Source organism: Ochotona princeps, chromosome 15 (genome assembly GCF_030435755.1).
Source record: "Ochotona princeps isolate mOchPri1 chromosome 15, mOchPri1.hap1, whole genome shotgun sequence".
NCBI lineage: Eukaryota > Metazoa > Chordata > Mammalia > Lagomorpha > Ochotonidae > Ochotona > Ochotona princeps.
This window is the reverse complement of record NC_080846.1, coordinates 3,351,960-3,374,493: the sequence shown is the minus strand read 5'-3', so window position 1 is coordinate 3,374,493 and position 22,534 is coordinate 3,351,960. Positions and strand designations below refer to the sequence as shown.

The window sequence follows — 22,534 nt, the reverse complement described above, 5'->3', positions numbered from 1 at the left end:
GTGGGGGTCTGTAGTTTTGGGCCTGGCTGAAGACAGGTGGCTGCTGCTGGTCTGTGGGAGAGGTGACAGCACTCCATGCCACAGGCCACCCGGCCAGCTCTCTGTGCGGCTCCTCAGCCTACAGTCATGTGTCCTCCTAGGGCCTCATTTCTCTCATGCTCTGTGCCTGGGACATTCACCCTCACCCTCACCCTGATGACAGCCAGATGACCTCACCCTGATGGTGCTGAGCCACTAGGCCAGGCCGTTCCTGCTCCAGAGGCCTTGTGGGTACAGCCCACAGGGCACAGGCCCCTGCCCGCCTGCTGGCCCCGGCACCACTTGGCTCCTGGGGCCTCCGGGCCTGGGCAAGGGGACAGTGGCCTCGGAAGAGCCACAGCCTAAGGTGGTGACGAAGCCACAGCCACCTCTGAGGACCTGCTCTGGCACCCCTGCCAGCCCCTCCTGTCCGGGCTTCTTGGGCCCCACAGGGTACTCCTGGGGCTGCATGCCGGCAATCTTGTCTCCATGGCAGTGGCCCTGGCACTAGGAGCTCCTGGACGACAGCATTCCTTAGGGTTGCCCTCTTGTGAGGACACCAGGAATGGTGCACAGTCCCTATCTGTCAGAAGTGAGTGGGTGGGCAGCCAGGTGGGAATCAAGGTCAGGGTTGTGTGGCCCAGTGGTCAGTGGCTGTCCGGGCCTGCTCCCAGCACCTCCTGGCAGCAAGCAGGCACGAGCAGGGGCGCCTGTCCCAGGGTTCCTGAGTCCCGTGAGCAGCTCTGCGTCCATACATCTCATTCTCTAAAGGGCGGAGGTCCCACTGGAGCTGCTGCCTGCCGCCCCGTACCCCCCTGGCTGAGGGGACAGGCACACCGAGCAGGGCACTGCCCAAGGCTGCTAGGGCCTCCCTGCCCAGAACGCACACCTGAGCATTCTGCCTGGGTTGGCAGCAGAGAGTCTGGCAGGCACCTGGGGCCAGGTCCGTGCCTCCAGGGCCCAAGGAAGGAGAGCTGCTGTAAAAGAAGGCACGCTTTATTGTGGAACAATAATGAAGGCTTGGGGGCAGGGGTGCCCCAGCAGGGGGCAGCTCTGTGGTGGCCAAGGTGCCCCAGCAGGGGGCAGCTCTGTGGTGGTCAAGGTGCCCCAGCCAACCCAGGTTTGGGAGGTGCAGGCATGTCCAGTTTTACTACAGGAGGAACACTATTTTGCTTCAAAAATAAAACTACTGCCACCAGGCCCCACCCTTCTGCTCCTGGAATGTTCTGGAAGCAGCTCCTGCCCACTGGGGAGTTGGCTGCACAACACGCTGGCAGCTGCCTCGAACTCAGACAAGGAAACAACAGAATTTTACCTTCTCCCCCATTAATAAACACTAATGAGAGCCCTACACTCGGACTCCAGGTCCTGATAGATGGCTGCTGGCCTTGGCACCAAGGTGCCCTAGAAGCAGCTTTTCCTGGCTGCCCACTGCCTGGGGCATCCCAAGACCCCCAGACAAGGCTGGGCCTGGTGGTGTGCCCGGGGGGCTGCCAGGCAGGGACAATATGGGCTGACTACCCAGAGGAAGGGGACAGCCCCTCCCAGCTGGAGCCTGGTGGGAGCTTTGCTGGTAGAGCTGGGATGGGGGCTAAGGCTCTGCTGGGGCCGCTATGCCACAGAACCCGGGGTAGCAATGCACCAAAGAGGATGCCAGAAGAGCTGGGCTGGCCTGCCTGTCCCATAGAGTGCTCCGCGCCTCCCAGGGGTACCTGCCAACACAGCCTCTACTGGCATCCAGAACAGAGTCCTCGGCTGAGCTGGGGACTGTAGGCCTGGAAGCAGCTCAGCTGCCCAGGGGAGGACCCTGCACCCCCAGGGTGTACAGCAGGGCTGAGGGCTCCAGAGAAGGGGCAGAGAGGAGAGGTGGGAGGGCTGGGACCCTGGCTGCCAGCGCCTAGAGCAGGCGGGTAACATGGCAATCACTGGGTTGGTCCAGAAACAAGGTGCTGAAGACATCGTTGAAGAAGCTGGGGTGGTACCTGCAGGCCCGCTCGCAGTCTGGGTTGAAGTTCACCTCCAGGATCTGTGGCCGCATCACTTGCCGCCCTGCGAGCAACACAAATGAGCGGGTGGCCTGAGGGCCGGTGGCCATAGTCCTGGGGAGGTCGTCACTGCAGTCTGGCAGGGTGGCAGTGACACAAGCCAGCATGGGAGGTCCTGGTGGGCCCACCAGGGCTGCACAGGTATTGCGTGGGCTCCGTCCTGGGCGTGCTCTCCCACCACCCACCCCCTGCCCATGTGTGGGGACTGAGCCATGGCCTCTGCACGCCCTGGTCTCCTGGTGGGGCAGGGGGCTCTCAGTGTTGCTCCTCACCATCTGCCTGGCTGCCCCACTTGAGCATGAGGTCGACGGCGTAGACAGCCCGCGAGGAGGGGTAGTCGCAGAGGCCCATGGGCGGGGGCCGGGCACACGCCATCTGGAACAGCTCCCTGAGGGCCTGGAAGATCTCGGCCTGGGGACAGAAAGGTGGAGTTGTGGGACCTGAGTGAAGGTCCCTGCCTGAGCCCCGGCCCCAGGCAGCCCCAACACCTGCTTCCCTGCTCCCACAGCCTCACCTGGACACCACTCCAGGGGAACTCTGGGTATTGTTTCTCAAACTCAGGGATGAACTCGTCGTAGTGCACCTGCAAGACACCCCCTGTCACACGGGGCCTGGACCTCCACTGGGTGGCAGGGGGACCTCGGATGCCGTGGGGGGTCCAGTGCCGGCCCTGTGGGCTACAGAGCCTGGCAAGAGACTGGGGGTAGCCTCCGGATCTCACTCTGCAATTGTAGTGCCAGGGCTCAAAGACTGCGGGGCCAGCTACCACACCCAGCTGCCAGCAGTACAACCAAGGGGCAGCTCATGGCCATCTGCCCAGCAGACTCCCAAATGCCTGAGGGACAGCAACACCTGGGAAACTTGACTTCATGCCTGAGTGAGAAGAACAAGTGGGGACAGGTCCCTGTGGAGCCCCAGTGTTGGCACCCCAGGAACAGGGCATCTTGCAGTGACACAGGCCGGATGTCCAGGAAGGGGCTCAGGACCCCAGGCTGATTTCTAGCACATTCCAGATGTGTGGTCCTCGGAGTCAAGCACCACCGGGGAGGGAGTGGGCACCCCCCCAGACATCATGTGCCACGTGGCTGTGAGCAGCGAGGGACAAGGGAAAGCGCAGGAGGAGTGGACGCTGTGCTAACAGCAACACTTGAACCCTGGGTGCCCAGCAGGCTGTGCCAGGTGACCTAAGCCATTCACGGACTTGGACGCACGCAAGGACAGTGCAGATACAGCTGTGCAGGAACGACTGGAGAGTATGCCCGCCCCTTCAGGACATCACAGCGGGGCAGGGAGGGCCAGTGGAGCTCGATGCAGGCTCCCCGCCGGCCGGCAGACCAGGACAGCCACAGGACTGCAGGCCTGCGACCATAGTGCCCCCTCACGGCCTCGCTTGGACAGAGCTGCTGCCCAGTGCCCGGGCTCAGGGTGTCAGCAGGGGGAGAGGAGGGAAACTTCGCCCGGGGCGGTGGGGAGGCTCTGATTTGCTGTAGGGCCTAGGAGTCACCCTGAGCCCAGGAATCACTGGCCGCTGGCACAGTCAGTCATTCTAAACATCACCTTCAAACATGGAGCTGGGGACAGGCCCGTTTGCTCTGACCTCCCCATACCCCAGCAGGCCCTACCTGCTTAAGCACCACATTTGGGGCGTAGTTCATGACAGTGAAATGTTTCTCGTAGTCATCCAGGTCGTCGAGGGCGAAGGGCCTGGAGGAGAAGCAGCCGGAGACACGGCGTGGGTCTCCCTGACCGAGTGGCCATGGTCTGACTGCGGGTGGGGCGGTTCCATCAGAGCTGGGGCTGGGGCCCCACAATGCAGTGACAATGCGTGTGCAGGTGTCTGTCACCCGGCCCACTCAGTGTGTAGGAGCAGGGGCTCCCAGTGTTGTCTGCATGGGTTGGGAGAGACGGGTGGCATCAAGTACAGGCCCCTCGGTCCCTGCCGTGCAGGTGCTATCGGCCTGACATCTGGGTAGATTTAGTGGTCGTGGAGGACCCTCGGGGGGCACCGGGAGGGGCCTTCACGAGGCCGTTGGGCTCTGGAGGGCTCTGCCTGCTGCCAAGCATTCACTGCCCAGATGGAAGGGATGGCTTGACGGGGTAGTCTGCTGGGACAGCCAGCCCAGCTGTGCCCTCACATGCCCAGCTGTGCCCTCCGTGGTCTTGAGACCCCCCTGCAATGCCGCCCCAGATGTGGGACTTTTCTCGTCTGTCCAGGACCCTGTCTGAGGTGCAGTGAATGAGGTCCCACAACCTGGCCCTGTCCACACCAGGTCCCCTCCTGGCCAGTGCCCCTCACCGGTTGGAGAAGCGCAGCCAGAAAACGTTGTACACAAATAGGGTAAGGGGCTGCACGGCCCGTAGCAGCACCACATAGCGGATGTCGAACTTGACCTTGCCCACATCTTCTCGTAGGAACAGGACGGGGCTCTCGATGTACTTGGACACCACCTGGAGGACACAGGTGTGGGCTCACCTGTGGCGCTCGCCTCCCCGGGTTAGGAGAGGGGACCCTGGAGTGCCCACAGCCCCAACCCCACGTGCGGGGGCACGCCAGGGGTTGCCCCACAGTAGCCCCCAAGCCTTCCTTTGCCTCCTCAGCCTGCCTGGGGTCACGGTGAGTGCTTTATGCCATGCCTGCTTTAACAAGGGGTGAGAAAGCCCACTGACCTCAGGCTTTGGAGAGAGCTCGGATCACCCCAATTCTAGCCACCCCCCTGCACTACCACCTGCAGAGGCCCGCTCTACCCACCTTGGGGGTGCTCTCCCGGTGCCGGATGATGCTGCACAGGCTCCTGGTGATGTGTGTGTCCAGGCTGCGGGCCAGGTTCCAGGGCTTGCAGATCCAGTGGTTGTCTTCGCCCCTGCGGGTGGAGGCGCTGATTAGGCCACACCCAGCAGCTCCCTCCCAGCAGCAGAGATGTTGGGTGGGGAGGGGAGCTGGGCTATGGTGCAACGAACCCCCAGCCCCAGCAAAGGCTCAGACCAGGACGGGTCTCTGGCCACCTGGCTCCCTGTGGGTGGGGCGCTCACCGCCTCTCCCGTTGCTGGAAGTAGCTGATAAACTGGGGCAGCTCTGTGCGCAGGTTGAAGGTACGGGGCAGCCAGGGGGGCCCTTCGGAGCCCCCAGCCCGGCGTGCGATGGAGGCCAGGCAGTCCTTCACCGTCAGCAGGTTCTCACAGGGGAACTGATTCAGCAGCACCTCTGGCCGCTCCTGGCTCAGCTTCCTGTGGCCGGGGCGGGTAGACCACGGGGCAGCTCAGGGCTGAGCTGCGGTGGGGGGCAGGGAGCCCTGGCCACCGCCTTGGAGTCCCCGTTACCTGTAATCCTTGAAGTGGGAGAAGTTGTACAGGATGTCGGCGTCGGCCTCGCTCTGGGTGAAGACGAAGCGGGGGTGGGAGAGGTGGCTGAGGACCTGCTGCACATCAGTGTAGACCCTGCAGAAGAGGCCCTGCTGAGCTGGCCCTGCCCCAGCCTGTCTTACAAGATCTGGCACTAGCCCCGCACTTCTGAGTCTGCCAGGGGAGGAGCAATCTGTGTTGATGCCCCAGGCACCCACCTGCCCTGTGAACTGGGAATCACAGGAGGACTTGGGTGTTGTTTTCCCACAAGTGTGAGATGAGCGGAGCCAACAGCATTGACCTCCTATGGACACAGGAGCCCAGGCCCAGAGGAGGGAGGGGGCCGGGGCCCTGGGAGAACCCTGGGGAGCTGCCAGCCCAGCCTGGGGCTGAGCGTGCCCACAGCCTGACACTAGGTACCCACTAGGTGACAGCTAAATATTAAGGTGAGTGGACAGGTTTCTCACAGGGGAACTGGGCATCTGGCAACCAGGGGAGGGCCCACAGATGACATGCTGACCCACTCAGGTCAGCTGAGTCCATCCTGACTGCAGAGTGACCACTGCCCCCAAAGACTGGGCGTAGCAGGGGAGGTGTGACACTGGACAGGGGTCTCTGGGCTAGGCAGCTGGCCAGCAAAGGGTGGTAAGGCCCAGGAGCTGGTGGGAGGGGGCAGGTACAGCCCGGTGTTGGGGGGTCTGCTGGACCAGGTGCAGGTGTGGATGGCTGAACGAACTAGGGTTCCTGTGACAGCAGAGGACCACCTGTGTGAGGGACCCCGCCTAGGCCTAGCACTGTACTGCGTGGCAGGGTTCCCACACCTCAGCCCGTCCCCCTCTGCCACAGTTACTGCTTCTGCCAGGCTTTGGCCTGCACCTGCTCACTCATCTTTACAGCTCCCAGCCCACGCCTGTAGCCTCCGGGGGGGGGGTGTCCCTGGGCACCCAGCGGGCCGATGTGGGGCCTGCCAAATGAAGTTCCTGGGCAAGCAGAACAGGCTCCCCGACACAGCGGGCTGGCCTGGCATCTCTGCCCAGCGGGCTGTTATTCCCAGCAGCATGTGCAGGGTCTGGCCCCAGCACCGACTTCCCTTCCCTGCTCTCTCTGTTCCTGCCTTCCATCCCTGTCTTGCCTAGGTGGCAACGCAGGCGACCTGCTGAGCGACTCTGTGTGCCAGGCCCTGCCCCGGGGCCAAGGAACCACGCAGGTGGGTCAGCGAGAGGGGGTCCCGGCTAGTAGGGAGGGGCTGCGTACTTGAAGATGTGGTCACTGGGACGCGCTGTTGGGCTGATGGGTAGTGGCAGTTTCTCCTTGTTTTCTTCCAGGATGGCCTGAGGGGACACAGCGAGTGAGGAACAGACCTCAGTTTAAGGGAGCAGGTGAACACGTGGCTACCCACCCCATACACCTGACTCCACGAGGACCCCGTCCACCTGCTCTGAGAGAAGTCACTCCATGCGGCAGTGTGTGAGGACGGCCTGTGTGGTGGCAGCAGCTGGCTGGGCCCTGGAGGGCCCAGAATGGAAGGGGACTGGACACACGGAGCCAGGATCCCCGGGGTGTCCCCCCTGCTCCTGCCCCGTGGGAGCCATGCGTGGTGGCATCAGCTGTGCAAGCCTGGCCGCACAGCTACACCTGCCTTCTGAGGGCCAGCCACACCACTGGCCACAGCCCAGCCTCCTGCCAACTTGATGCAGGTGTGGAGAGCGTCAACCTGAACCAAGGTGATCACGGACAGGATGAGGAATTTAACGAGCCTTCGGCAGGCCCAAGTTCAAGTTGATCACTTTTCCAAGTGGCTCTTGGCAGAATAAACGTTTCCTGCCCTCACTGGAGGGACAGGACAGTCCTCTACAGGCAGTTCATGATCACACTGACCCCTGCCTCTCACTCGGTCACTGGGTAGAGAATATTCTGGAATCCACCAAGTCAACAGGCCCTGGCCAGAGGCGGAGGCAGGGGGCCATACCTGGTAGTAGCCGGCAGGTGGCTCAGGCGTGGAGTAGCTGAGGTCCAGCAGATCGGCGGGGACCCAGGGCAGCAGCACGCACTTCCGGATCAGGGGGTCTGTCTCTCCATAGGCAAAGTCCCGGGTCACTTCCTCTGCTCCAAGATACGCGGCACGTTAGGGACAGCAGGGGCAGGCTGTCCTCCACAGCAGGGGCTCCCCCACCCAGACTCACCGCCTGTGTCCAGGTCCCGCAGGGGCCACAGCAGCGTGTAGGCCACTTGCTGGGGCATGTAGAGGAAGGGAGCAGTGGCAAAGCTGGGAACGTCCGCGTGCTGGATCCGTGAGCCAAACTCGTCCATGATGTACCACACTGGCACCTTCTCCTCGGAGGTCTGGGGGAGGGCACGGTGGCAGCCTGTCCCACCCGTTCCTGTACCTGCAAACCTCAACTGGCTCTCCATGCATGTCCCACATGCACCCTCAGTCCCCGGGGCCCTCTGGACAGAGCCCTGACCCTGCAGGCGAGGACACAGGGGCAGGGCACTCAGCTTGGCAAGCTGAGGACATGTCCGGGTTGGGGGGTGGTGAGACACTGAGTTCGTAACTTCCCCAGAGGAAGTGGCGTGGAAGCTGTGATTAAGGAACACAAGCCTGGCATTTTTCCTGGCTGCAAGTGGGTAATGAAGGCCCAAGGGGGTCCTGGCGGGTCTCGGCTCACCTCTGAGGGTGACAGGATGGAGATGGGGATCTGAGCGGGCCGCATCCCACGAGTGCATGGCCTGTGGGAGCTCCCTGTGGCCGCCCCCCTTTAGCGCCCACCTAGCCCACTTACCCCGTGGGCCAGCTGGTAGGTCTGGTTGAACTTCCACATCTCCTCCAGCACCAGGGCCACGGCCTCCGTGCTGGGCAGCTCGCCATGGAAATCGACACCCATCAGGCTGGCCATGCGGTGCAGCAGCCCTGGCACCTGCTGCAGCTGCTGGCGGGCGTGCTGCACGCGGCACGTCCAGGCGTGGTCAATGAGGAAGATGCTGCAGGAGAAGCCACCGCCTGTGAGCTGCCAGCAGGGCAATGGAGAAGAAGGGTCCCCCGGAGGAGGGGGAAGGGAGGACCAGTGGCCAGTCCTGTGGAGGCTCCCCGTCCCCAGCACGGGCACTGCGGCCCACACACCCTGGTTTCCTAGAGAGAGTGGAGGGCGGAGGATGAGCCACCCTCCCTCCCAGCCCTGGGGGAACAGCACTGTCCCCAGGCTTGCTGCTGAGTTCACTGTGCTGGTCTCTGCTCCATGATGTTTACAATTCCAGGGGAGTGAAGGTGTCCCCCTGCTCCTGTGCCCAGGGGACTGCGTGGCAGTGGACAGCCAGGGCTTGGGTGCCAGGAAAGCTGGCGCCTCAACATAGCCACACCCTCAGCCAGCTGTCTGACCTCGGGCTGCCTTCCTGGTCCTTCCTCATCAATAAACAACGAGAACTCCCCTGAGTGGCAGTACACGGAGAGGAGCTGAGAAGGGCTCCCGTGCGCTGCACCCCGCACAATCCCAGGGGCTTACTGGGTGGGTGTGGGCACCACGCTGGCCTGGCCCTACCTGTTGGGGTCAGCAGCCTGGAGCCCGTTCTCACTGGTCACAATGACCTTGTAGCACATCTCGCTGCCCGGGTTGGGCTGCTTCCTCCGCACCTCCTGCGCCGCCTCATCCTCCTCTTCCTCTGCCTCTTCCACTTGCATTATTCCAAACCAGTCCCCTGCATCGAAAACCTGGGGGAGACAGTGCAGCTTGGTGGGAGACCTCACCCCTTCGTGGCACGGTGCCACCCTCAGGCCTCAGGATTCATCTGCCCCCACCTGTGCCATCATGCACGTGCCTGGCTGCCCGCATCGAGAACCCAGACCATGAAGGGCAGGGATTCCTATTTGTCAGCACCCCTGCTTTGCAGGGCAAGTCAGTCCCAAATGCAGTGGGAACAGGAGGACTGGTGGGGTGGGCACCTGGACCCCCTGGCACACAGGGGTAAAAATCGAGGGGCCCTAAGAGGCTCCCAGACGGGGAGGCATTCTCAGTAGGACGGGGGAGACTTGAACTTGTGGCTGTGGGGTGGGAGTGGACAGAAGGGCACAGCCAATGCCCAGGGGGCGCTGTACGGGGTGCACCAGGGTGGCAGCCCCAGATGGGCATCCGCGACCTAGGCCTGAATGCTCTTGGCAGTCCCAGTGGCCGCCTTCCTCTCCTTGTAATTAAGGATTACAGGGGTTTAGGGAGCTTCTGCCCCAGCACCCCAAATCCCCAGCCTTCACCCAAACCCCTGCTGGGAGTGCTGGAGGTGAACCCAAGGAGATGGGGAGGGGTCCTGCCACCTCAGGGCACTGTGTGGGCCCTCAGCTCTGTGGGGTGTAGGGTGAGGGCTCGTCCTGCCCTCCTTAAACCCAGGCCACCCGCAGGAGCGACGGCTGCAGGTCTGTGCCTGGCAATGTGGTGACTCAGCTTGGCCCGCAAGGGTCATGGAAAAACACTGGCCACCTCGGGGCACAGAGGGGCAATGAGCGGAGCAGCTGGGTACCTGGGGTCCCCGGTGACGGCCACCCCGAGGCCCCTGGGAGCCAGGTGTCCCGTAGGATCAGCCCTTCTGTGCAGGTGGGGACCGGGGCTCAGCTGGGGAGAGACCTGTGGGAGTGGGGGGCCCTTCTTAGGCCCTCCCCAGCAAACAGGGGGTTCACAAGCCTGGGACCAGGACATATCTTACACCGAGGGGGAGAGTCATCTGGGCCCAGGCCAGCACCCTTCCCGACTGCAGCGGAAAACTGCGAGAGTGGGGTTTGTCCCCGTGCCCAGGTCTTGCCACTGCAGCTCCCGGCTTGCCCCAGTCTGGGAAGGCAGGTGGGTGAGTAGGAGGGAGCTCCCATGAAACCGCCTTCGGCTGCGGAGAGGCCTCAGTCTTCCTAGTTGTGCAATGGGGTGACGAAGCTCCCTTCCCAGTGCGCTGCCCAGGGGCTTGCTGCCCGCAGGTCGCTGGCTCGGGCAGACCCACAAGGCGGCCACACTTGTCCGAGTTCCGGTGCCCCGCACAGCCCCTGCCGGTCGGTCGGAGGGGCCGCAGGTACGCGTGGGTCTCTCGGACCCCAAGCCCCAGGTTAGGGTTAGGGTTGGGGCGCGCCGCTCCCCGGCCCGCCCTGGCGCCCTCTGCTCACGCGGCTGCCAGCAACCCGCGTCTCCGCACCTCGTGCTCCAGCTTGTGCAGGAGGCGGCCCCAGTACCGCTCGGGGACCCCAGAGGCGCGCAGCGCGGGGCCGTGCAGGGCCACGAACTCGTCCAGGGCCCTCGCGTCCTCGTCGGGCGCCCCGCTCGGGCCGGCGCGCTCCGGAGCCGGCTCGGCCTCCATGGCGCCTCCTCCAGCGGCCGCCGCAGCCCAGGGCCCGGCCCTCCCGCCGCCGCCAGCCCGCCCGTCAGCCCGTCGGCCCGCGGCGCCCGCCTCCCGGGCCCGCCCTCCGCGCCCGGCGCCTCAGCCTGCGTGAGGGGAGGCGCGGCCGGCGAGTGCGCACGCGCGCCTGCGCGAGGCGGGTGGTTTATTTTTTTTCCCTTTCGCTTCCCGCCCTCCATCTTTGATTTTGCTTTTGACGGAGAGCGTGTGGAGAGCGCGGGGTGAAGGCGTTCCACGCGGTCGGAGGCGGAAGAGACCTCGGGGACAGCCCGGGGCGGCGGTCGAGGCCCGGAGCACGCCTGGAGCTGAGTCGTGGCCCTGCCACCCTCCTTGTGTATCTGCAGTTCAGCGTGGCTCTGTCCACGCGCGTTCCTAGTCTCTGCCCCTGCACGCTTGTTTCCGATGGGCTCAGCTCTGGCTGTGGTGGCCATCTGGGGAGTGAACCAGCAGATGGAAGTGCTCTCGCGCGCTCTTTCCTGTCTGGGCCTCTCAAAAAAATAAATATATTTTAAAAAACTAAGTTTGTAGTAGTGCAAAACTGTGTAACCCATGCGCTTTTTTTTTTTTTAAGAAAATGTGCATTTTCCATGAACATTAAGAGAAAAAAACCTATTGGGAGGTGGTGAGAGTGATGATGGTCCCATTTGTTGATTGGACCGGATGCTCTGAGTGCACCCCGTGTCCTGGGCCAGGGGGCAGCTGGGGCCTCAAGGGGTGGGAGGGAGGAACCAGTGCCTTGAACGGTCACCTGCTGTGGCCCAGGCCTGCACTGCCAGAGGCTGGGGTTGTCTGGCTGCTGGCTGAACCCGGATGCCTTCATGAGCTCTGCGGAGACCCCAGATGTGCGTGTGTTAAGTAGCCTGCTACCTATTTCGCGTAAAGATGTAATGTTCCGATCCTTGGAGACATACCCGCACTCAGTGCTGTTGGGCATTCACCAAGTTGGGTTTGTCTCTCTGACCCAACTACAGGAACACCTGCGCCTGTCCACGGCTCCTGCCCAGCCCCCAACAAGGACTGCCTGGGCAGTGTCCCTGGGCAGCTGGCCGTGAGCATGTTCTGGGGCCAGAGTGGGGCACAGGGGCCTCCTGTGCTGCTCTCTGGAAGGCTCTCAGCCATTTAAAAAAAATTTTATTTTAAAGATTTATTTATTTTTATTGGAAAGGCAGATCTTCACCTGCTGGCTCACTCCCCAAGTGGCCACAATGGCTGGAGCTGAGCCAGTCTGAAGCCAGGAGCCTCTTCCCGGTCTCCCACACGGGTGCAGGGTTCCCAGGCTTTGGGCCATCCTCTGCCGCTTTCCCAGGCCACAGGCAGGGAGCTGGATGGGAAGTGGAGCAGTCAGGAAATGAACCAGCGCCCATATGGGATCCTGGTGCTTGTCAGGTGAGGGTTAGCCACTGAGCCATCGCACGTTTTTAAATCGTTTTCCCACAAACTGATGAGGAAATTCTGAGCTGCAGATTCAGTTCTGAGTTAAAGGACAAGTGCTTAGGACGCTGTCTGGTTGTGCTTCTCTATCAGGTCTCCTGGTGTCATCTTTCCCATCAATCTCCCTGCTGGATGCTGGAATTTAAGGCGTACATTGTATTGATTCAGGCACATCACACATTCACTGCCCCTGAGTGGACAGGGTGGCCACGCATGCCTCATCTTCACTAAGCTGTTTAACTTGGATCAGGCAGTGGGAAGTCCTGAAATTCTGCCACAGGGACAATTTGGTCCTAGCCTGACCGGATGTGACCTCTTAAGTCTTGCAGCCTTGGGGTGTGCCAGGCTGAGGGGGTGGGGGTCACTCAGGGTCTTGGATGTGGGGAGTGGGTTGGTGTACCCTGTGCCTCCCCCTTGCTGCGGAGCCCAGTGAGGCCACAGTGCACTAGCCAGTCCCCAGAGGCCCGAGAACCCCCTGTGACTGTGGTACTCTGGCCCAAACTGAGTGCAGCGGTGTATGCTTGGAGACATTGCGCCTGCTCTGGTCTGGGTGACAAACAGGCACAGAAGCCACTATCTGGCCCTGATGGCCACACAGGGACAGCGGGGGGCGGCACCTTATCCCCTTCCTGGAATCTCCACCCACCTGCCCCTCCCCAGCCCCACCCCAGCCCCACCCACTGCCACACCACCATGGGTGTCTGTGGAGGGGCCCACTCAGGGCAGCTGGCCCTCTCTGCATGTTTCAGCATCATGTCCTCAGGGGTTGTCCGTGAGACACTGGGCTTCCGCTTCTGTTGAAGGCAGCCCTGGCCACGTCTTGTGTCTGAACACTGGCCTTGTCTCTGTCCTTTGGCCACCATCACCGCTCTGCTCTGCTCTGGGCCCTGCTGTCACCTGTGCTGGGTGCACATGCAAACAGCTCCTTGGACAATGTGGCAATCAACGGAGGACCTTGGACTCCACCTGCTGGGAGTGTTAGAGGGGGTGGACCCACAGCAGTCACTTGAGGCAGGGCTCTGGGCTCTTGGAACCTGGTGAAAGCCATGGGCTGTATTTCCAGCAGGACAGACACATGCAGGTGCATGCGTGCACACACGCCCTGTGCACTTGCTTCCTCGCTGTGGGCCTGACTGAAGGCGGAAGCCACGGTGTCAGCACGTCTCATCCCATGAGGTTAGACAGGAGGCACAAGCTCTGAGCTGCCATTTCACCCTGGGTGGGGTCTGTTCTCTACCGGTGGACCACAAGTGCTGAGTGACATCCTGCGAGGTTGCCGGAGCTCCTTCAGGGCCGTCCTGCAGCAACCCCACAGGCCTTCCAGCTTTTTCTGGATTCTGGTTTACTTTACTGCCATCCCTGGTCATGATCTTAACAAGAGAGAGGAATGGCCTTTATGTTCATTTCCTGTTTATTATAAAAGTGATTCTCACAAACATTGAATGACATGCACGTGGGGGACCTGGAGGAGGAGCTGGAGTGTGCAGCCTGGATGGAGACAGCCGGCAGCAGGACAGCGCTGGGCACTGACTCTGGAGTGTGCAGCCTGGACGGAGACAGCCGGCAGCAGGACAGCGCTGGGCACTGACTCTGGAGTGTGCAGCCTGGACGGAGACAGCCGGCAGCAGGACAGCGCTGGGCACTGACTCTGGAGTGTGCAGCCTGGACGGAGACAGCCGGCAGCAGGACAGCGCTGGGCACTGACTCTGGAGTGTGCAGCCTGGACGGAGACAGCCGGCAGCAGGACAGCGCTGGGCACTGACTCTGGAGTGTGCAGCCTGGACGGAGACAGCCGGCAGCAGGACAGCGCTGGGCACTGACTCTGGAGTGTGCAGCCTGGACGGAGACAGCCGGCAGCAGGACAGCGCTGGGCACTGACTCTGGAGTGTGCAGCCTGGACGGAGACAGCCGGCAGCAGGACAGCGCTGGGCACTGACTCTGGAGTGTGCAGCCTGGACGGAGACAGCCGGCAGCAGGACAGCGCTGGGCACTGACTCGCGCCCTCACTGTGTAGGCAGCGCAGGCAGGGCAGTGGTCTCGAGCTGGCATTCTGTTGTTGTTCCCCGTCCCTGGGCTCTGGGCCTTCTCAGCCCCTGTTCTTCCCTGCCCTTGTCGGGATGGAGCGTGCCTGTGTGGCAGGGGCATGGGCACTCCTGTTGATCTGCAGGGGGCACGGATTTTATCAGTGTCACAGTGCCAGCTCACATCTGCACGGCAGGCATCCTGCTCATTGCCTGGCCCTTCTCACAGTGAGGGTTAGTGCTCCTTAAGAGGGACAGGACTGCCAGTGAGGCCAGCACTCTCCCGCTCCTTCGGTACCTGCCATTGGATCCCCAGCTCCTCCCTGCACCCTGCTGCAAAGGCTGGCCTGGCTGGCATTCGAATGGATGCAACTCACACAGAAACACTTGACAGACACTCCCTCCATGGGAACTGGAGGGGCTTGGGTTTGACTGCCTTCTTTGCCATCCACTGTGTCCCTCGGCCAGCCAGTCTCCATTTCCATGTCTGCAGATGGGGCTGAACAGATGCGTGGGTGGAGGTGGCACATAGCAGGTACTGCATGGGCCAGTGCCAGCTCCTCCCACCCTCCACGTCTCTCTTCCAGGCTGGCCAGTCTCCAAGGGTCCACCCAGGGGCCTGCATGCTGGTGGAGGCCTGGCTTGGGCTGGCACGGGGCTGTTGGGGCAGGGTGCTGGTGGAGGGTGCCCTGAGTATGCCCCCTCTGGCACCATCCTCAGAAGCAAAGTGGGCAGGGTAAAGTTAAATGCCAGCCACCTCCAATGCAGGGGCACACTCCTGGGTTTGGGGGGCAGTCACGGAGGGCAGGATGCTCGGCTCAAGCTCTGTCTTCCCAGTGCTTCCACTCAGGCCTGAGTGACCTCGGCCTGGCGCGGCCCCCTTGCTCAGAAGGGCACCCTGTGTGTTGGGTCAGAGAGGCTGCATGTGAGGTTGGGCAGGCTTTCTCGGTGTGCCACGGAGGAGGCGTGGAGACGGTCCTTGGTACTTTCTTGTTGGGACTGGCTGCACGGGGAGGTGGGTGGGTGGGCGGCCGTGGAGATAGACGGTATCCCGGGCAGGCCACGCCTCTGAGTCTGGGTTATGTACACGGTAGCTATCTGTTAAATGGTCTGGCTCATCCAGCAGAGGTCCTTTAGCTCACCTTGCCAAACACCAGTGAGGCAGCCAACAGGTGGTGGAGGAGCGCTGGCAGGCCTCAGCACTGTGGGTACGTGGCTGTGGGGAAAAGCATCCTTACCAGGCTTTCACACATGGCCTCTGCTGCCACTGTCGCTATCTGGGGACTTTCTGGCCCATATTTCCATTGTCCTTTATCTGTGTGTCCCAGACCAACGGGCAGCAGCAACGGGACGTCTGCCGCTGGGGGTACAGGAGTGGGGGAGGAGCAGAGGCCTGTGGGGTGGGGGTGGGCCCGAGGAGCTGCCAGATGAAGGAAGAGGGCTGGCTGGCTCCCATGGCGGCAGGGCCTGTCCACCTCCTCCTCCTGTCTGGGCCAGGCTTCGTCCGGCCCTGCCACTACCGCTCCTCCGCACTGGGTCCTTACCGGAGCTCCTTCTACTGTGGGGCCCAGGCAGACACCACCAAGGCTGTGCCAGGAGCTGCACCCGGCTTTGAGGAACCTGGGGCCCTGGGCTCCCTTTCTCAGTCATGGCCAAGTGGCAAATTCTTGTTCTTCTAGAAGCTTCTTGCTTTGCTGTTTCTCTTGGGAGCGCAGGGTGCAGAGTAGCTGCTGGGAGCTTATGGACCAGCCACTGCTGAGGGTCCACACTGCCCACGGCTGGAGTCCAGGAGGGAGCTGTGTGCTTGCTCTGTGTCCCCTGAGACAGCAGGGGCTTTTCTCTGCTTGGCAAGGCCCCGAGATGAGTGGACACTTAAGCCCACGTGCCCGCCAATCGTCATCGGTGGGTATGTTTGTTGGGTGTTTCCAGAAGAGATCAGCATCCACAGACCTGGAACGGCACGACCCTCCTCTCTCAGCCTGCTAAGGGCCTGGGGGGGACAACATGCTGGGCAGGGGAGCTGAGACATCGGGTGCCCCCGGGTCTCAGGCCTCTGGACCCTGGGTGCCCATCAGCATCCTCCCAGCTGCCGGACTCTGCACGCAGCCTGAGTCACAGCCCAGTCAGGCTTCCCGGCCTGCAGCTGGCAGGCTGCCATGCCCCCGGGCTCCAGAAATGCACAAGTCCTCTTTGTCACAAACAGCTAACTGTTTGTGCTTTTCTGGGGAACCCTAAAAAGGGAGGGACCGGCTTCCAGCGTTTTCCCTCAGGCAGCTGTTGCTGGGGTCCATTCCAGAGGGCACCCCAAAGGGCATCTGTGATAGCTTGGACAGAGCAAGCGGGCTTCCTTCTGCAGAGGCTGGTCTGTAGGGATTGTGGCCCCAGGAGGGGCAGGGACACGGCCTGCCAGTCAAGGGCAGAGGTCCCACTCAGATCCTCGCCCTTGAGTTGGCCTCAGGCAGAGGCAGAGCTGTGGCATCTGGGCACGGCTCCCTGGGAGGGCCATGGCTGCACACAGAGTCCTACCTGGGAAGGGAACCTCTGCACAGGCCCCTCAGGAAGCAGCCACAGGCCTCCTGACAGCCGCCTGTTCTGCCCACTGCGGCTGGGCTCCGTGGGCAACGGCCACTTTCTGAGTATCCTCAGCCCGGGCTCCCAGGAGAGGCCTTCCTGGTGACATGAGGGCACCGTGCAGATCCCAGGGTCACTGCCACAGGGGGTGCCGTCACCCATGGAGCAGTCCGAGGGGAAGCCAGCAGGAGCAGGCAGGCTGCCCCGGGGCAGAGGTGGTAAGGGCATGGCAGAGGGGAGGGAGGCTGGGGGGCTCCTGGGAAAAGGGGTGAGGCTGCCATTGCTATTCAGTGACCAGGAGCTGTCCCAAAGTACCCACACGTAGAGGTGTGTGTATATATATCTTTTATATTTATATTTGTATGTACAGATGGATCTGCTGTTCTCATAGGGGATAGCACAGTCTTCTCCACTAGCAGCTCTGGTCGGGCTGTCCCATTACAGAATCCTTGGAGCCTTGGAGCCTTGGAGCCTGGTCCCGTGTCCGTGGCTGGAGGCGCAGCCACTGAGTGAGGAGGCCCTCCCCAGCGGGGGCCTCCTCACCCCTCCTTCTGTGGGCGGCGGTCCAGGGCCCAAGCCTCCAGGGGAGAGCGTAGGCCGCGCTCCTGCCCACGTGGTGGGCATGTGTGTCCCTGGCCCGGCGGCGTCTCTCCTACTGGAGCTGGCCCAGGCAGGCATGGGCCTTCGTGGTTTCCTGGGAGTGAGCGAGTTGGAGAGGTGAGAAGCAGTGTTTCCTAGTAGGCGGTGGACGCCAGATGGCCCAGGCCCACCTCTGTGCAGGCCATGTGCCCTGGGTTCCGCAAGGCGAGGTGCGGGGGACTCCCTCGCTCTCAGCTGCGGGGACCACCAGGGCAGAGTGTTACTTGTAGGGCCGCAGGAAGCGGGACACCTTGGAGCGCAGAAGCTTGATGAAGGAGCGTGGGAACATTTCCTTGGACTCTTGGGCTGTGTACTTGAAGTAGTTCTGGGGGTGGGCCAGCACATCAAACAGAGCCTTGATCAGCTTCTTGTCCTGCAGGGAGAGACGGGGCTGAGTGTCCAGAGACCCTGAGGGTATAGGGGAGGGGAAAAGGGTGGGCTGGCTGGTGGGTTTCAGGATCCCATGGCCCTGCCTCACTGTGGAGTTTTCCATTTTTAATACTGTAGCTGGCTTTTAGGTTATTCTGTGGGTTTTAAAGCTTGGGGCTCCAACTTGATTCTATTATAAAGGGTTCTGGGGGTGGGCGCTTGTGGTACAGTGGGTCAAGCTGCCGCTCAGGACAGGCACATCCCCTGGGTGCTGGGATGAGTCCTGGCTATTCTGTGCTTTGGATCCAGCTCCACAATAACACACTTGGTCAGCAGCAGAGGACAGCCCCAGTACCAGGGTGCCTGTCACCCATGCGGGACGCTCACGTGGAGCTGTTGCTCTGCCTTTGCCCTGGCCTGGCTCTGCCTATTTTGGGCATTTGGAGAATAAACCAGTAGATGAGACTTCTCTCTCTCTCTCTCTCTCTCTCTCTCTCTCTCTGCCATTCAAATAAATACATCTTTAAAAAGTTCTACTGTAAAACACAGAAAACAGCTTGGAGCCAAGGACGCAGGTGTGGGACACTGCAGGCCTGGCTTTCAGGCTGACGTCCAGGGTCAGCACTGGGGTGAGCAGGTTAAGCCAATACCTGCAGTGCCAGCCTCCTGTATGGGCGCTGGTTCAAGTCCTGCAGTTCTTGGATCCAGTTCCCTGCAAATGTACCTCAGAAGGTGGTGGAGCTGGCCTAGGGATTAGGCCCTTGCACCCGCATGGGAGACCTGGGTGGAGGTCTGGATTCCTGGCTCTGGCCTGGCCTAGTCCCGGCTACTGGTACCATTTGGGGAGTGACCCAGCAGCAAGAATGGTGAATGATCTCTGCCTTCCAAATAAACAAATACATCATAAAATAAAACAGATCTGCCACGTGGAGCCCTATGCCCACTTGCTGGCTCCTCCGCCCCAGTGGGGAAGCCCCTTTGGTCCCAGTGGGCCCTTGAGGGTCAGAGTTATAAAGAGTCAGGGGAGAGAAAAATAGAGAGAGGGATCTTCCAAGTGCTGGTTCACTCTAGATGGCCACAATGGCCAGTACTTGGTCATGCTTCAGCCAGGAGACAAGAGCTTCATCTGGGCATCCTACATGTGTGTGGCAGCCCAAACACTTGAGTCATCTCCTGCTCCCTTCCCGGTCATAAGCAGAGCGCTGGATTGGAAGAAGAGTAGCCAGGATGTGAACTGGTGCCTGCAGGGGATGCTGGCATGCTCACAGTGCTGGCCCTGTCATTACCCCTAACGTGGAGCAGAGCCACCCTGTAGGGGAAACTGAGGCAGGACCTGCTGTGTGGGCCTGCAGCCCAAGCCCAGAGAGGCCTCAGCCAGGGTGGCACCACCTCCTCCCGGGCGTAGGACCTCATTGTTGTGGTCTGGGCTGTGGGGAATATGCTCAGGTCGCCTCACACTCACTGGCTGGACTGTCCAGGCACATGCTCAGTTCCTCTCTCTCACACTCACTTCACCCCAGAGCCACCCCCACCATGGCCCTGAGACACAGTCGCCCGCCGCTGACTGCCAGTGAGCTGAGCAGGTGGCTGGCAGTTCCTCCCTACCCTGTGGCAAGGCCATGGCAGGCTGACAGCTGACAGGTGCTCCAGCAGTTTGTAACTGCTTGTCACCTGATGAAGGAGGTCTGGGCAGGTTGCCCAGAGGACAGGGAGCCTGAGCAGAGAGGAAGGAGAGAGGCGTGGGCGACGTGTGCTCAGGATGGAGGTGTGGGAGGCACGCACTGCCCTCTGGGCAACAAGGGGCAGAGTTCTGGCTGGAACAGAGGCTGTGGACAGAGGGCCTGGGTGCCGGGGGCTGGTGAGGAGACAGACTCCTGAGAACAGCTGTTGGGGACCAAGTGCCCATTGTGAGCTGAGAGCCACTGCACATGGGCCTTGCCGAGGCTAGAAGAATCTTCCTCCAGCTCTGCCCTGCTTCTCAATGTGATGACAGCCGACCATGGATGGCCAAGTCTAGCTTTGCCCTTGTCCTGGACACTACGTGGGCTCCCAGGACACTGTGGGGTGACAGCCTGGTCCCTGCGTCTGGCCTCTCAACAAGCCAGCTCTAAGTCCCGAGGCCACAGCCAGGAAGAGGAGGGAATCCTGTCTCAGGGCCAGCGGTGGGGTCCCCTGAGGCTAAGGTGCCACCCTAAGGAACTGCCCCCATGTCACACAGCTGGCACAGAAGCCCCCATGGCCATGGGCCTTGGGGCTGCCAGCAATGGTCGGGCAGTCAGCAGCCTCCCAATTACGCTGGGGTAGGGGCTGAGGTTGTCAGCTCGCTGCCATCCCTGGGGAGACAGATGCCCCTGGTCCCTGGCCCCTTCCCTCTCTCTTCCCTCCCTTCTGCCCTTTTCCAGGGTCCTGGGGATGGTGGGTGTGGGCTGGCCCTGCTCACTGCAGGCTGCTATCCCAGGGCGAAGTTACTCACTTTGAGGATCTCCTGGTGGTTCTCAGAGGCATACAGGCGCCCGTCACGGACAATGTCCTCTATCAGCTGCTGGTAGTCCTCTGGCAAGTGGCAGGCAGCAGGAAGGGGGCAGGTGACAGCTGGAGACCCGCCGGCCTCCCTGGCACCCCTGGCCTCAGGCTGCACCCCATCTCCCACCACCCTCTAGCCCTCTCTGGATGGGGGCAGGCGATGGCCTGAGAGCCGCTGGCCTCCCTGGCACCCTCGGTTGCAGGCTGCATCCCACCTGCTACCACCCGCTGTCCCTCTCTGGGCCACAGTTCTGTTTGGCCAGCTCCTCATGCTGAGGCCCACAGATACCATGGACAGCTCCTTCCTGGCACCAGCCACCCCCCAACACCCCCAGCCTGTCCGCACCCTCCCGGTCCCTGACCTGTGACAGTGCACCTGTGACAGGCTCACTGTGTCCTTACCATCGTAGGTGACATAGGGCACTTGGAAGCCTTTGCCGCTGTTGCCTTCATTGGACTTGAACTGGACCCAGAGCTTCCGGGAGCGGGAGGTGAAGGCGATGGGCCTCTCGTAGGTCTGGCAGGTCTCATAGGTGGTGACAGATGTGGGCGAGGCTGCGGGGGCGCCACGCCATTGCTTGTGCCCACAGGCTCTGGCCTCCTGCCTGCAGCTCCACCCCTCCCCATGCCGACCAGCAGCACCCGCACTCTCTGCCCACTGGCTCTGGCCCCGCTCCTCCCCACACCAGCCACCAGCACCTGCACTGTCTGCTCTCCCTCATCTTTCTGCAACGTGTTTCTGTGGCTCCTCTTCCAGGAAGACTCCTGGACGGCTCCCTTCCCTGCTACCTTGGTCCTGCTTTGCTCTGATGCACCTGTTTCTACAGCCCCTTGTTGAGTTGCCCAGTTGTCCCTCCAGACAAATGTGCCTGCACAAGGGCCCACTCCAGCAGCCAGCAGACAGGGTGGGAGGGCGCTCTGGTTCACTACAGGTGAGCAGCAGACACTGCTGGGAAGGGGGTGGGGAAGTCAAGCTCGCGGAGCCCCCTGTCTCTGAGAGCTTGGCCCAGGTGCCTGAGGCCATGTCGGGCTGAGTTGCTGGGCAGCTGGTGACGGGCTGCTGCTAGGCAGGTGGTCCCGAGCCCTGGGCAGCCCCCATTGGCATGCAAGGGCTTCCTGGCTTAGCAGTTTTGCTGCCTGCATATGGCTCTAAATTCCCATGGATCTCAGAGAAGCAAACAGCAGCTCACCCCCTCCTCCTGACCATCCTCTGCCAGTCTCCAAGCACCCACAGGGCACCCATAGGGCCCCCACGGGCATGTGGGGACTTTCTCCCCCTGTAACATTCCCACCAGAACTCCCAGCTCTCAGTGAGGGTTCTGGCCATGTGCGCTGTGAGGAATAAAGCAGGTCCCTGCAGATGCTCAAGTGCACCCACTGCCAAGGGCAACCTCTCCCCCACCTGACAGGCATTCAGGTGTACCCACCATTGCCAAGGGCAACCTCTCCCCAGCCTGACAGGGCTGCAGGAACACCCACTTGCCAAGGGTGGCCCCTGCAGGGGCACCCACTGTCAAGGGTGTGTGCTGGCACCACAAGCCTCAGAGGGAGGAAGGGGAGGGTGATCTGGGGCCTTGCTCCGACTGGTGTGACAGGAAGTGGGTCAAAGGGGCACTTGTAGCTGGAGGGACAACTGGGGGTGAGAGACTGGCTTGTGGCCACAGTGGGGAGTGGACTTGGCCGGGTCCTAGGTCCTGTGCTTAGGGTACCTGCTAAGATTTTTGGGTCTTCCCTTGAGTTTGGTAAAGCCCACCTTTCAGAGTCAGACCCAGGCAGATTTCAGTCCTGCTCGGCCCCGGGGGAGGGGTGGGCATGGGGCTGAGGCTGTCCCTGCCCTGCCTGCCCGCCTGAGCCTGGTACATACCGCTCTTCCGCATCACCAGGGCATCACCACACTCGTCCTCGATGGGCAGGAAGATCTCGGGGACTACGATGAGGATCCTGCGCTTCGGGGGAGGTGCGATGTGCCACACGCACTCAGTGTTGGCCGGGTAGTCGCCAGGGTAGTTGGGGGACTCGATGTAACCCGTGTAGTCGCCGAGCTCACCACCGCACTGCTGGTCTGCGGGCACCAGGGCCCCAGAATCTGGTCAGAGTCCCCGGCCAGCTGGGTCCCCAGCAGCATCCTGGGGCTGGCCGCTACCGCTGTCCCCTTGTTGGTTCTCCTGTGCCAGCCGGCCAGGTCCTGAGCGCCGTCCATGGCCAGGCATGTCC

General features: G+C 61.9%; 2 protein-coding genes across 4 annotated transcripts in view; both read right to left on the bottom strand.

Annotated features, from left to right (window-relative positions):
• Positions 1–1,631: 1,631 nt before the first annotated feature.
• Positions 1,632–10,814, bottom strand: TTLL12 (tubulin tyrosine ligase like 12). Its single transcript, XM_058673514.1, has 14 exons — positions 10,566–10,814; positions 8,939–9,108; positions 8,186–8,384; positions 7,586–7,745; positions 7,372–7,505; positions 6,657–6,733; positions 5,382–5,498; positions 5,094–5,288; positions 4,813–4,924; positions 4,360–4,511; positions 3,686–3,767; positions 2,578–2,646; positions 2,336–2,474; positions 1,632–2,067 (listed from the first exon to the last, which is right to left on the bottom strand). The coding sequence occupies exons 1-14, from the start codon at positions 10,725–10,727 to the stop codon at positions 1,916–1,918; spliced, it is 1,920 nt and encodes a 639-aa protein (XP_058529497.1). The 5' UTR covers positions 10,728–10,814; the 3' UTR covers positions 1,632–1,915.
• Positions 10,815–17,480: 6,666 nt separating this feature from the next.
• SCUBE1 (signal peptide, CUB domain and EGF like domain containing 1) overlaps positions 17,481–22,534 on the bottom strand; it is an 86,049-nt gene continuing 80,995 nt past the window's right edge. For all 3 annotated transcript variants that reach the window (XM_004589440.2, XM_004589441.2, XM_004589442.2), the window contains 4 exons: positions 22,185–22,382; positions 20,723–20,875; positions 20,271–20,350; positions 17,481–17,801 (listed from right to left, as the gene is read on the bottom strand). In XM_004589440.2, coding sequence (XP_004589497.2) covers positions 17,649–17,801; positions 20,271–20,350; positions 20,723–20,875; positions 22,185–22,382 — 584 coding nt within the window. In that variant the 3' untranslated portion in view covers positions 17,481–17,648. The remainder of the gene's footprint in view (positions 17,802–20,270; positions 20,351–20,722; positions 20,876–22,184; positions 22,383–22,534) is intronic.

Coding starts and splice junctions, on each gene's coding strand:
- TTLL12 (XM_058673514.1), bottom strand. CDS start 10,727: ATGGAGGCCGAGCCGGCTCCGGAGCGCGCCGGCCCGAGCGGGGCGCCC. Junction 5,289..5,381: donor TCCCACTTCAAGGATTACAG/GTAACGGGGACT, acceptor CCCCGGCCACAG/GAAGCTGAGCCAGGAGCGGC. Junction 2,068..2,335: donor GTGGGGCAGCCAGGCAGATG/GTGAGGAGCAAC, acceptor TGTTGCTCGCAG/GGCGGCAAGTGATGCGGCCA.